The sequence below is a fragment of the Ursus arctos genome, unplaced genomic scaffold (genome assembly GCF_023065955.2).
Source record: "Ursus arctos isolate Adak ecotype North America unplaced genomic scaffold, UrsArc2.0 scaffold_13, whole genome shotgun sequence".
In the NCBI taxonomy this organism is placed as follows: domain Eukaryota; kingdom Metazoa; phylum Chordata; class Mammalia; order Carnivora; family Ursidae; genus Ursus; species Ursus arctos.
In genome coordinates this window covers 18,681,445-18,696,527 of record NW_026622797.1, presented here as the reverse complement: position 1 = coordinate 18,696,527, position 15,083 = coordinate 18,681,445, and the positions used below count along the sequence as shown (strand labels likewise).

At 40.0% G+C, this 15,083-nt stretch overlaps 1 protein-coding gene across 1 annotated transcript in view; it reads left to right on the top strand.

Annotated features, from left to right (window-relative positions):
* ADGB (androglobin) overlaps nucleotides 1-15,083 on the top strand; it is a 153,053-nt gene that overhangs the window by 82,680 nt on the left and 55,290 nt on the right. The window contains exons 16-20 of the mRNA XM_057310981.1: nucleotides 43-106; nucleotides 3,510-3,612; nucleotides 6,453-6,594; nucleotides 7,985-8,099; nucleotides 11,233-11,400. Coding sequence (XP_057166964.1) covers nucleotides 43-106; nucleotides 3,510-3,612; nucleotides 6,453-6,594; nucleotides 7,985-8,099; nucleotides 11,233-11,400 — 592 coding nt within the window. The remainder of the gene's footprint in view (nucleotides 1-42; nucleotides 107-3,509; nucleotides 3,613-6,452; nucleotides 6,595-7,984; nucleotides 8,100-11,232; nucleotides 11,401-15,083) is intronic.

The window sequence follows — 15,083 nt, the reverse complement described above, 5'->3', positions numbered from 1 at the left end:
TGCATATGATGACAATAACCTGTTATAAATAATTTTTTTCAGGAACATATATATTTTTCACAAACCAAATTCATATTGCCTTAACTTTCAAAAAACAGAATTCAAGGTAAATATATTATGATCTCTTCTCTTTTCCTTCTTTTATGTAAATTTTTGATTAAATCATGCTAGTGAAAAACACCTTCAAATCTATCAAGCATTTCTAAATCTATAATTACATTAACAAAATCAATTCCTAGAGTCTTCTACTAATCTCTTATCCAGACAATAAGCAAAATTCTGTTACCTCGTATCTCCAAGTGTGATTCGTCTGATTATGTTCAATCCTGAGCTCCATTATTATGTAAATTCATGTTAAAAATGTTTGATTTATGAATAACTGAAGCACAAATAAATTCACTGTATTTGATTTCAGTTAGTGTCTATTGAATTGCACGCTATTCCTAAAACAAAGGCACATCTCTACTACCATTTCTGCTATTTTTGTCCATGTTCTTCCCTTACATGGAGTCCATTCCCCTTCATCCTTATTGCCCTCATCTGGCTAATGCTAGCAGTCTCTCAGAACAGCATCAATGTCCTTGACCCTGTGAGACCTTCTTCCTTGGCCACAGAGTCAAGTACCCTGACTCCACGCACTCTGTGTAGACCTGTACTTACCCCCCTCAGTCCCAACTGCCTGATTACTTCTCTGTGCCCCTCCCCCCATCCACCCACTTGATGTCAACATCTTAAGAAGGACTCTGTCCTTTTGTGTACTATTACAGCACGGCTCCCAGCATGAGGCAAGAACTCAATAAAAAATTATCGACTGAATTAATTAATAAATCTCACATTGTGTGGCATTTTGGGGAAAACTAGGAAACATATTCTAGGAAACTGAATTGTACTGGAACTCTTATGTTGCTCGTAGGGGGCCATTCGAGCCCCCAACGATAATGCCACATCTCTGTAAGCCCTGTGCAGAGGTGGGGGAAGAAAGAAGCGCTGGAGGTGACTTTTCTTGTTACGCTTGTACTAGATGAAAATACAGGCAGAGAAAACCTTTTGAGCATTTTTCAAGACGTGCTCTGCAGCTGGATGTCCGCTCTGAAAGTAAGGATCAGGTCCGTCATGGTGCCTGGGGGGAAGGGAGCGGGGAGAAAGGGTCTCCTTAGCTCTGGAGTTTATCTATAAAAACACCCAGAGGAATGTGATGACTTTACGAAGATAACCACACTGCTAACTGGGACTAACTGAACCCAGATGATGATGTGAGAATAGCATACAGTTTACAGATCACTTCGGCATATTTCCATATTCAAACTGTTGGCAATAATAAGATGAAGTCATTTATAGGGCCTTACTCTGTTGCCGGCCCCGCACTAGGTTCTTTCTTGTATTAACTCACGCATAGCAAACCCTGGGAAAGGACTATTATGATCAGCATGTTTCAGGTAAGGAAACTGAGGCAAGTTAAGGCTGAGTAAATTGCCCAAGACCACCCACCTGGTAAGTGGCGCAAGCATCCCGAGACTTGTGCCTGACGTGGAGTCTGTGCTTTGTCACCACTTCTCCCCCTCACTAGGTTCGCCAGGGTGGTGGCTCAGAGCCCGGCTGCCTGGCTTGGAATCCACGTTTCATTCGCGGTGGGACACTAAGTTCAGTCCTCCTTACCTCAGTTTTCTCGTCTATAAAATGATTGCTGTAGGAGCCCTATAAATAGAGTTGGGACATCATGGAGAGAATGTACGTAAAATACTTACAAGAATGCCGGTTCTCAGCAAGGGATAATCAGTGTTGGCTGTCCCTGTTACTAGGCAGTTTGGTTACGAGTTTGTTATAGCCCAACGAACTAATACACACGCATACGTGTGACGCACAAGGGCCAACAGTTCTTTATTCTGATCCTATTTTTACAAACTGATGTAAATATAGATTTTTTTTTCCTTTTCAAGTCTCAGCTTGGCAAAATAAAATGATAAAAATCCTTCTGAGTCCCTTCATATCCCTGATTTTTTTTCTTTTTTTACATCCATGGTATGAGAAAACAATAATGTTTTCTTAGAGGGCATTGGAATCCAAACTTCACAGCCTTTGGGATGGCCTGAAAGGAAGGCTTGGTTGTGGTCTGTGGCCAGGCATTCCTGATTTTAGTGGCCACAGGCACAGCCAGCTGAGCCTGAGGCCTCTTCCAGCACATTCCATAGATGTTCCATTGGTGTTCAGTGTGGTGGAGTAGGGGGCTCCCAAAGGTGCCCTGTGCAGGCACCAAGAGCAGAGTGCCTCCGTGTGACCTCTAGGGCCACACTGTCCCTAAATCCTGAGACTCTCAAGAATGGCAGCAGATGAGCTCTGTGTGGAAACTCCTCCTCCAGCCGGCACACTAGGCTGCAAACCCAAGCTTCCTTCATAATTTTAGAGAGTGAATACTTGAAACAACTGTCTTTATAACCAACATGTGGCAGCCAAAAGGAAACAAAGAAGATAAATGGCAAATGCTTAGTATGGAAAAATATCAGGGGAAGCAATGATGTAAAACATGGTTACATTGAGCATTTCCAGCAATCTCGTCATACTTGATTAAATAACAAGGTTACGTTTTTCACAGTATCACTAGAGATTTTTCTTTCATATTTTAATTTTTTATTTAAATATCGTTGTAAAATAATATGAAAGCTTTGAATGCATAATAGCAATGAAATTAATTTAACACACTTACTGTAGGCCATCAGTCAAAATTATGTTGAAACACCAAGCAGCTGAGAGGCAATAAAATTTCAATCGTCTCAAAGACCAGTCCCGGAGTTGGTAAATAGACCTACTCTTGACTCTCAGCTTTGCTACTTGCAAGCTCTGTGGCCTTTGACAAATTACTTATTCCCTTTGTGCTTCAGTTTCTTGATCCATGATTATGGGTATTAATAGTACCCATATAGGATCGATTGAGTTCATGGTCATGTAACCTTCACGTGGCTGTCCTTTAAGGGAAGTTCTGGGTTTACTCAGTACTCTTTTGCATCTTCAAAACAGAAATCCAGTCTGGTGCATTAGTGTGCAATGGCTGTATTTCTGAAGATCTTGTAAAAAAAAAAAAAGGAAGAAAGTGTTTCTATCACATACCACCCTGTAAAATACCTTAATACAACCCCATTAGACATTTCCATTCTCTGCTAAAGTTACTAAAGACTATTATCAGGGACCTATATTCTCTGAGCCCTCAGACTCAAGTCCAGTCTCCTCTATTTGTTATTTCTAGAACAAGCATATCCCTTTTCTTTGCTCATGGTGAAGAGTTTTGACTCTCCGGTAGGGCAGCTAATCTCACACAGGTCCTGTAGACCCAGCTTCCATACACTATTGCCAATATTTACCCAGTGTGATTTTCTTCATATCATTAAAGCTGTAAAGTATTTATCGTGGTGTCTAAAGCACAGTAGATTCTCGGTAAATATTAGGTATCGTATGATTATTGTAAGTGGCAAATACAGCATTCATAGACAATATTAAATTCATCTGATGTCTTGCAGTTCTCAGATGAACGTGTGTCCTACTATCTATTTGTGGACAGTCTAAAACCTATTGAACTCCTGGTTTGCTTCTCTGCATTGGTGCGATGGGGAGAATCTGGAGGTAAGAGAGCTTTGAGAAAACTATAGTCTCAAAGCCCAGCTCACTTTCATTCAGTCCAGGGGAAATACAAGATTTTTAAGCTCTGGATGAAGCAACTTATTTCTTCTCCAGAGTCTCTAAGAGGGTTCTCCTTACACCACCTTCTAGGATGCTCTTCCTGCTCAGACATCGTGGGTTATGCTCACTCTTGTTACCTGCACCAGTCCTTGTCTCAGTCCTGTGCTCCCCTCTTTGGCATGCCTACTCACTCTGTTTTTCTTTCCACTTCTACATGTCATCGTTCTTGAGACTTTAAAAATCTATTGAAAAACATGCACTCTTTCTTTGATTTGACAGTTCTGAAGACTTTTTCCACCATCCCATCTTGGCCTTTGTTTTCATAATTATAGTTTAGAACTTACCTTACCATTTCAGGCTCTGACTACATGCCCTGACTCTCCAGTTCACTTCCCCTAAAACCCCTGCTCCTATAATCCTTTGACTCCTCTGCGACCACAGTCCATTGACCTTCTTACTTTTCTCTGTCTTCCCTTCCTCATGTCTTTATTTCTCTCATCCCCCCATTTCCTTGGCCTGCTGTTTTAACTATAGCCTTGGACACACCTCAGTGTGATTGTTCTTCTTACCCTCTCAGCTTACTGTCCTGGCAAACCCCTGATAGTGGTTGAATTTGACAGATGAATTCTGCAACATACCTCTGTGCATCAGAGCAGCTGAACGGGACTGGAGAAAAAAATGATCCTATCAGCTAGCCCCACTTTCAACTGAGGGCCACAGATTTCCAAATGGTCCCCAGCACTGCCAGCATTTCCCTGGTTCATGCATTCTTCACTCTTGTCCTCATGGATGACCATCTCAAACCTCCAGATCTCTCCAACAGTCGCTCTCATCCTCATGCATTTTCAACTCAAGACTTGACTGCTATTTTCACTTTAGAGATAGACAAAAGTCAGGAATGACCCACCTCATCTTCCCATAAGGAGCTCTTCACAATTCTAGTCACCTTCCCTCCCACTCTCATGGATGAACTGTTCTTGCTTCTCCCTGAGACCAGCCCTTGCACATTCGCACATATGCACAAAACATCATTCTTCAATTCTTTGTCCTGTTTTTTAAGGTTAAATCTGTTTATTTAAAAACAGATTAAGAAACAACATTTTCCCCCATTATCAATCACAGTTTTACCTATGGTTTGTTTTTAATATTACTTGTAGATTTATTTTTAGTTAAGATAAACTTGGCTAAGCAGATCACATTTTCCATTTTATTTATTTATTTATTTTTTATTTTTTTTTAAGATTTTATTTATTTATTCGACAGAGATAGAGACAGCCAGCAAGAGAGGGAACACAAGCAGGGGGAGTGGGAAAGGAAGAAGCAGGCTCACAGCAGAAGAGCCTGATGTGGGGCTCGATCCCAGATCGCCGGGATCACGCCCTGAGCCGAAGGCAGACGCCCAACTGCTGTGCCACCCAGGTGCCCCCACATTTTCCATTTATGCATATTTTGCATAATCAGAAAGTTTTCTTGATTTCGATAAATAAAATTCAAAATATTACCTCCTATTTCAGATGAGATAAATATTTTTTACTGGATTTCCCAAAATCAGTCATGTTAATTCTATGTGATCAATGAAAAGCTATGGCTCTTTTAGAAAAAGCAAAGCCTAAATAGCAAAATCAAATTATCTATAACTCAAATTTACAAAGCCTGGTGCTGTAGAGGTACAATAAATATTTGCTGAATGCTTACTAGTAAATGTCCTGCCAACGTTGATGGCAGGGACTATGATTTCCACCCAGTTCTACCCAATGTTTTAAATGGTGTCTCATGTAGCCATGGGCAATAAATACTCGTTGAATAAACTTGCGAAACTTTAGTGGTATAAGCTTAGTATATCTACTAACGAATCACTCCCAAGCCACACCATATCCTAAAACCTTGAAATTCTATGTGTGTAGAGGTGTTTTAGGTCGTGTTTTGCCCCTTTGTCCTTATAGCTTCGGCTTGAGTGTTCTGGAAATAGGGTAAAAATACAAGCTAAGATAACTCCAGAAGATGTAATATACACCAAAATGACTATATTAATGACACTATGTTGTATATTTGAAAATTGCTAAGAGAGTACATCTTAAAGATTCTCATTACAAGAAAAAATTGTAATTGTGTGTAGTAATGGATGTTAATCAAATTTTCATGGTAATCGTTTCACAATATGTGCAAATACCAAATATGTAAAACTAATACAGTGTCATGTATCAATCTGTCCCAATTAATTTTTTTAATTTATAAAGTGTTTTGGCCTTAGCTACTGATGAAGTATAGTTGATATTCTTTATTTGTCTTAAACGTAATACTTAATATTAAAATTACACTTTTGTGCATTATTTGCTGTTTCTACACATCGTCAAAGCTAAGAATTAAAAGTAAAAACTTAGGTTAAACAATGGGATAGTTCAACCTTGCTTTGCCACTACCTTAGGAAAATCTCTTATTTTCCCAGATGTGGTGCTTTTTCCCCTTAAAACTGCATCTTGCGGGGTATTGTGATTTCTGCTGCAGATGATTAAATGAGACACTCTTGTCTGGCTTTTTGTTAACTCTCCCATTCCTGGTTTCTTTAGTGAGGGATGATCCTGAGGAGGAAAAGAGGACAGACAGGAAGACCTGAGTCTCACTTCAGTATTATTTCCAATAATTATTTACCCAGAGTATTTTCTTTGGGTTTTATGAATATTTTCAGAAAATCCCTAATTCCTGATATTATTATTATCATTACTAATGTTGTAAAGGCCAGCTACACTCTCACAGTCAAATTTTAATATTTTTCCCTCTCCTAGCTTTAACAAAAGACAGCCCCCACATAGAGCCTGGACTGCTTACAGCTGAATCAGTTTCTTGGAAATCTCTGAAGCCACGGGAACTTGTTATAAAGATTCATACATATGCTACCAAGGCTACAATGGTTCGCCTGCCTGTTGGGTATGGAGTGACTTCATTTTTCCTGTACGAAGAATTTTTTGAAACCTTGTAAACCACTGGCTACAAAATAATTAAACAATATGGGGTCTAGGATATTGTCTCCTAAGTGATTTTGTAAGAAACAGCTCTATCATTATGATTCTTGAGAAAAATAATTCCATGAACAAATAAATTGAAGAAATGCTGTTCAGTGAATCTCCTTTTGGAAGTCTCATAATTGTCAAAGTTTGGTAATTTCTTAAGAAAGAATATGGTTTAAAACAGCATTTCCTAAAATTCATTTATTAAACAATCCTTTTTGTTTTCTTGTAAATTTTATATTCCTTGGCAAGAACTATGATTTTATTTAAAAACAGATTGAGAAGCATAGCATTTTTTGCCCTGTGGTTTCTATTTTTTTAACCTATGATTTGTTTTAATCTTACCTGTAGTTTTATTTTTAGTTAAGATAAACTTGGCTAAGCAGATCACGTTTTCCATTTTAAAGAAAATGTGCATAATCAAAACGTTTTCTCGATTTTGATAAATAAAATTCAAAACATCACCTCCTATTTCAGATGAAATAAATATTCTTACTGGATTTCCTAAGATCAATCATGTTAATTCTATGTGATCATTGAAAAGCTACAGCTCTTATAGAAAAAGCAAAGCTTACATGGCAAAATCAAATGCTAAAATAATGCGTGGCAAACATCCAGTATTCCTAGAAAATAATAAATTTCAGAACTTCAATATTTCTCACTTCTACCCTAAAAACTCTGGCATAGAGAGATTCTCCCAGAAGTCATTTTTCTGTCTGAGTGCTCATCCATCGAGACAACCAAGAACGGGGAATTAATAAAGAACCTTCTTATACATACCCAAGTGTTTCCCCACAGACCCTAACCTATCAGCATGAATGTTTCGAACATGCTCTGAGTGCTCGGTAACTGAAGGGGAAATGGCATTCCTGCTCTCAGTGATACGGCAACCTGGTAGGACAGACGTAAAGAACATGCATGAAATGATGCATTTGTGAGGAAATGACTATGAAATGAGTCTTGAAATCTACAAAGCCCTACAGCACCATGAATTATTGCTGTTAGGGAAAAATTGAGACTCGTCTCCTGAGATATGACTGCAGTGTATGGGAGGTATTTCCAGCATGTTCAAGTTCATCATTGAGTGTAACGATTTTGTGTCCTAAATAATTAATGCAGTTAGAGTCAACGACCTCTGATGATTCTTTCAGAGTGAAAATTCAAAGGTCCTTATCCCACCTGTTTTAAAGAATTCAACTCTCACTAATGTTTGACTTCATTTGAGCACAAATTGTCACCAAGCAACTAATGGAGGCTGGGACTACAACAAAGGAACCCGTTGGTCCTCATCTATTTTCCATTGTCTTTAGGAGACATATGCTGCTCTTCACCGCATACTCCCCAGTGGGGCATTCCATACACATCTGCGGCATGGTGACTTTCGTCGTTGGAGATGAAGATGTTGTGCTACCCCACTTTGAGCCAGTAAGTGTTTAAGCAACTGTGATTTTTGTGTGTGTGCCTTTTTTTTTTTTCCAAAGATTTTGAACTAATCCTGTCTTTTGGTTAACTTATCCATTTTTTTTTTTTACCTTTTAAAACTGTTAATTAAGTATATCCTACAAGAAATTCTCCCAAATGACATGTACAATGAACAGTCTAAACTCTGTAGGGATACAAATAAAACAATTTTAGCTTTTATCCAACAAGTGCCTTCACCTCTGTCTGTCACATCTGTTACCATCTCAGGTAGATCCCATAGCATATTGGTCCATTGGGATGCATAGAAGATCAGTCCAGTCCTTTTCATTATAGTTTAAAATCGTGGTATCATATGCTCCTTGTACCCCTTCCTTGGCCTAAGGAGTTTGGAGTGCTTGACTCTGGGATTCAGGGAGAGAGGATCCATGGGGAATTCCGTCATTCTTATTCATCTCCTCTTCTCTTGGCCTCTTCTTAGTTTCTCTTGCTCCTCTGTTCTCACAGCATCTGAAAGAAGAAACAAGGTAAATGGATCCGGCATCTTCCCTGAGGTCCTGTCTTGGTTTTAGATGTCCTCCACAAGACGTCTTCCTTAGATATGTGGGCCTCTGTTTTTGGGGAGCCAATTTGCGTGGGGCGTTCCCACTGCACCATTCAGTTTTACACACTCCCCCAAACCCATCTGCACATAGCACCGCTTTGTATTAATGAGGCAGGATCCTCTCGGCCAGTCATTAAACCTCTGGGCCAGGGTAGCAACAAGATGGCTCTGGAGCAGCTCTTTTATGTGAACGTTGCTGTGGCCCAGACATGCTCGGTCATGGATTCTTGGCTCTCTGGGCAACGGTTGTGCAGGGTTCCCCACGGCTGCGTCTTCCTGCTGTGCTGTTTCTCACCAGTCCTCTCCCTCCTGCTCAATAGGAGGGAGATCAACAAGCCCACCTTATAATTACGTGTCTCTTATTCCCTTAATTACGTTTATTCTGCTTATTTTAAATTCTTGTTTCATCTTTTTTTGGTTTTCTTTTTTTTAAAAAAATAGTTCTGCTTTAGGTGGTATGGATTATCTAATTTGTCTCTTTCTTTAGGTGACTTAACTTCATAGGTGTTCAGTTATTTTGGTCTATGAACTCATCTTTCCCTGGGGTTATCAATTCCTCCAGCTTGTAAAAATTACTGGGCCTGAAAGCCAGGCCCTATTATTTTTCAGTTCTAATGAAGAAGCAAGAGAGAAGACTAGTCCAAGAGCAGAGAGACTCAAGCTCCTCGGAGCCATACGTGATCACTCCCAGTGCTGCTGCTTGACCACACGATTTTTCTGGTCATGGCTTCACCTCTGGGAGAAACACCATTGAGAATAGGCTTTTTCTAGGCTTTCAGAGGTTGGGGAGAAGGTAATAGAATGGTAAATGCATTAAGGGGGCAAGTCAGTTGCATCTGTCTTCATCAGCTCACCCCAGCTGGGATCTGTACCGACCAGGCACAGCTGCTGGGCCATTCCTCAAAATTTCTGCAGGGAACCAAGGAGCAATGATGGCACCATTGTGCTCCCTAGGAAAGGAGCAAAAACACTTCACAAAGCTTTGCTCCAACTTCACCCTCTTCATGCTGTCTCAGAGCACCCTCTGCTCTGGGCAGCTCCTCCTCTACCCACCAACTACCCACTACACACCAATCAAAATAATCTGCAAACTCCCCAGGGTTCTCTCTCTCTCTTCCCCTCTCTCTCTTTCTCTCCCCCCACCAACTCTCTTTTGGGTTTTGACCTAAAGATTTACAATTTGACATCCGATTTCTTTTTTCCACCAGCCTTATTGAGGTCAAATAGACAAATAAGATTGTAAGTTATATAAACCGTACATCATGGTGATTTGATATACATAAACACTGTGAAAGGATCCCCACCATCTAGTTAATTAACATGACCATCACCTCACATACTTATCTTTTTTGTTCTTGTTGACAACATTTTTTTGGTGACATTTGAGTTCTATTCTCTTAACACATATCAATTATACAATACAGTGCCATCAACTATAGTCACTGTGGGTTACATGTAGATCTTCAGACCTTATTCATCTTATAGTTGAAGGTATGTACCCTCTTACTAACCTCTCCTTATCTTTCCCACTCCCTAGCCCCTGACAACCACTTTTCTACTCTCTGTTTTTGAGTTTGTTTGTTTTTAAATATTCCACATATAAATAATACCAGGCAGTATTTGTTTTTCCCTGTCTGGTTTATTTCACTTAGCATAATGCCTTCAAAGTCCATCTATCCATATTGTCACAAATGGCAGGATTTCCTTCTTTTTCATGGCTAAGTAATATTCCATTGTCTGTGTGTGTGTGTGTGTGTGTGTGTGTGTGTGTGTGTGTGTATGTGTATATAGTATATATCACACATATATACTACAGCTACACATACACACACACACACATATACACACTACAGCTTCTTTATGCATTCATCCATTGGTGGACACTTAGATTGTTTCCATGTCCTGGTTAATGTGTATAACGCTGCAATGAATATGGGGGTGCGGATATATTTTCAGTGTCCCATTTTCATTTTCTTTGGCTATATACCCAAAAGTAAGATTGCTAGGTTAGATAATAGTTCTATTTTAAAATTTTTAAGGAACTTTCATACTCTTTTCCATCTCCCTATCTCCTTTTTGCTTTTATTGTCTCCTCGGAGTCAGTAGCAGGAGGGAGCCAGAAGCAGGGGAGAGCCAGTTCACCCCCTTATCTTTTTAATCCTTATCACTCTCTCCCTGAACTCTTCTCTGCCCATCAGTTCCCCAATCCCACACAATTTTGTCAAAGTAATTTCTAGACATCCTTTGGAACTAAGTCTGGGTATTAATACTGTGGAGAAATTTCCCCTGGCTCCCAATACGAGGGAGATGTTCTTCCCATGTGTTCCCACTACAGCAGGAATTATACCCCTTGTTTTATATCTTTGGGATCATAGGCCCTAGGAAAATGCCTTGATCAAGCAAGCGCTTCATAAATAACTATTGAATCAACCATATAGAAGAGGTTTAATATATTCACAGGAATTAAATTTTTGTAAGCTTAATTACACTTAAATAAAAAAAAGTGAGGCTGGCTGCTATGCTTTGTCTTCACAGGAGAGCTACCGGTTCACAGAGCAGTCACTAGCGATTTTGAAAGCTGTTGGAAATGTGATTGTTAGTTTCAAAGATAAGGGTAAACTCTCTGTGGCTCTGAAGGATTTACAAGCAGCTCACTACCCTATACCCCTCCACAATAAAGAGCTAACGACACAGCATTTCAGGGTAAGCATGCTCAAGTTATGATGTTTCTAGAAGGATACTTTCTGTTTGAAAAAACAGCATATCTTATATTAAGCGATCCCCAAAATTTAGCCTTTAAAAAGACTTACATACATTTCAAAGAGAAAGAGAAAGAACTTGCACATTTTCTGAAATGGTATCTAGGAGAAAGGGAAGAAAAGTGTTTCTTCCTTTATTTCCCATAGAGAGAATTAAGCCTTGCTTTTGCAATTTGTATTTGCTCCTATAGGATCTTGTATTCTATCTGGCAACCCTACCTGGGACACACATCACTCCTAATTGGGAACCGCTCACCTAGAGCGTGAATAATCCACAAGAAATGCCTGCCATGATTTACTCTTCAACCAACCTGATTTCCTCCCTTAAGTGAACTCTGTTATCCACTCTTCAGGGTAATGGCTCTAGATGGCTTAAGGAGGTGTTCACAAGCTCTAAAAATAAACAAATAATTAAATCATCATATGACAAGAAAGCTAGGCTCTCCACTGCCACCGAAGACCATGGTTAGTATTCAACATCTCTCTCCTCTACCACCCATTCTAGATTTCCCCTATTTTTCCAGCCAAAGCTTCAGCTGTTCTTGTTGCCTGGTGGGTGACCTAGACCTTCAATGCTGCTGAGCGCAAACCATTGATTGCCTTACTCTTTTCAGGCTGTGATTAATCATTCACTGGGGAAGCACCAAGAAGTATCCCAGTAAATTCAGACATAATTCTTCTTGTTCCCATCATGCAGCAGAAACCCTAGTACTTCAGGACAATCAGGGTTAATTCTTCCCCACACACCGTTATATTTGTTCCTTTTTCCTATTTGTATACCAGAATGAGAAGCTCAAAGCAACCAGGCGTATATCATAACTTAGGTTTTTTGTAAATCATACCATGTTCCCTCATGGAAATATTCCTTGCTGTCCATCCCCAGAAATTAGGTCCTCCAAATTAGCAAACTGCCTGTTGGGACAGAGATCACTGATTATTGCAAATGAACCAATGGAAATAGTGCTGAGAGAGGCCAATCCTACTTCTAATTTTTGAATCCCAGGCCTGTATGTCTTAGCTTTATGGATATAACACTGCATGTTGGTCTTTGGTTCTATTCATACATACTATGCCCTGGAAGATACCATGTCCGGTCTACAGGGGGTCATCCCCAGACTGGCCTCTTAGCTGAGGCTTTTATATGCCATTCCAGTTTACCAGGAATTTTATCAATTCTTTCTATGGTATATAGTAGTACTATTGAGTTCCAGACATTCCCCAGTGGTTATATCTTCTCTGTATAATGTGACCCTCGGTCCAAGGGGATGTTAGGCTGGATCTGATGTTTGTAAATCAGATTTTCTGTAACCCCTTGGATGATGCTGGCAGTGGCACCAAGGAAAGAGAAAGCAAATTCATATTTGAGATAGGTGTCAATGCTAGTAAGGACAAATGGCGACGGGAAGAATTATGTGTAAATTTGCTGGGACATTTCTTAGTCCTTCTGCATCTCCTTGATAGAAGCCCACTGAAATAAACTTGCCACCGTGTGGCTCACTGGAATCCCCAGAGGATGTTATCATATTAAAGCTTCTGCTACTGACAGGTTAGACAGCGAAGCCTGGGTGAAAGAGAGCCCAAACTATGGGAACCGTTTGTAGTTCCTGCCCCTGCCACCCAGATTACTTGTGCGAGGCCAGATCTAATATGTAAAGGGCCTTTCCACATGCTTCATTTACAAAAAAGACAGCTATTTTGGTAATGAAATACTTTTATATTTTTAGATATTTTTATAATTTTATATTACATAATTATGTGATATTTCTTCAGAGCTACATCCCATAAATCAATAGATTCCAAATTTGTCTACCATAAATAATTCCAGGTGGGTCAGGAGCAGCATACTATAAGTACCCCATAGACAAGGACTGCCTCACTGGTAAATAACGTTAGTGTTTTCTGGGAGGTCTTTCATTATCATGTTTACGACACCATTGGACCGGGTGATCTTTCTTTGTTTCCCTTGGTGCTCAAATCTCCTACAGATCTTCCTCTTGCTTTGGATCCAGCTTAAAGCTGATGGCTTTCTAAGTCACTCAGTAAATGCATTGGAATAATAGCCCCCAAAGCAGGATATCCTATCGCCAACTCCAGAGAGGACTATCAAGTACTGGCCTCTTTCTTAGTTGCAGTGTCTTATCCTTTACCTTAGACGGGATGTCCTAGCATGCCTAGTCCTCTGGACGCCTGAAATCGCTAATGTGGTGAATCCGTGAATCTATGCGAGGATTATTCCCCACTCTCTAGTATGCATGTGTCTTAATCAGGAAGTCAGAGTAATGGCGACTTCCTGCCCACAGGTCTGAGTTTACTGCCGTCATCAACATTCACACGTAGCCCAGAGCCATGTCCTGTAGAACGCCAACATGATCAAGGACTCTGAACACTCAAATGTAAGAGAGACTAGTAGGGTTAGCATAATCATGTATTTTTCTTATTTTATCTTAGACGTTGACATATTTAGGGCATTTTATTAGTATGTCACAAAAAAACACATCTAACTCACTTAAGTCATAACAAGAAGCTGGATGTGTGAATTTATTGTAAGGATAGAGGGAATCTTGACACCTAAGGATAGGAATGACTCAGTGAGGAACTTCAAAGAGGGGCTAGACAGCCCTTAGCACTTCTCTTCTTCATTTTGTTTTTCTCCTTACAGACATGTTGTCTATACTCCTAAGTTCGTATCATAGAAAAACTGACTCCTGACTTACGTCACTTTCCCAGATGAGGCCAGTTTAGAATGTCTTGATCCTAATTTCAAATTATTTGACCAAAGTAATAATGATTTGCTCAGCTTGGGTTAGGTGGTTTCTTGCAGGCTTATCTACCGTTGTCGGTTGATGGGGCAGTTATGGATAGAGATTATGAGATTAGGTCCCTGTCTCTAAATATATGGGGAGAGGGGAGGAGTAGTCAGAAAATGTGGACTAAGCAGGAAGTACAATAGTCATATGTCTTTGAAGAGAATTGTATTCCACCAATTCTAAGATGTACATTTCTTTTCACACTTTAACATGAGAAGGAAATTAGAGTGTGTCTTATAATTGGTGGTTCTTTATAATCATTACTGGCCAGGTAGCCTTCAGAATTCTCTGCACACGCATGGACTTGTTCATAAGGGTTCATACTGTTACTGCTTCAAAAGAAATATGTGTATTGTTGACAAAGGAGTAATCCTTGTGGGAAGAGAATTAAATGACATTAGAGAGCCTCTCAAAGAAGCATGAAAGGAGATGGATTTTCCCCATCCCAGACTGATACATCCCCTGCCCCCTGCCCCAGGCTCAGGGAAAGAGAGAGAAGAAGAGGAGAACCTGGCTAAAAAATCACCTCAAATGGTGTCCCAGGCTCCTTACATAATCCATCAAACACATTACTCCCTGTGGACAAATAAATGGCTAAAAGTAATCCAGCAGCAGTGTGCTGGGCGTGGTGGTTATTCTTAGCGGCATGACTGAATACATGGAATCCCTCAGTATTGCAAGATAAAAACTATGAAAAAACTTGGAAAGAGAAATATTTGCTCTGTTTATGGTCTAAAAACCTTCCATGGGTCCTCTTTGGTAGGATCGGGAAGGAGCCAGCACCAGCACTTACTGAATGGGGGTCGGTGGGTGGTTTGAG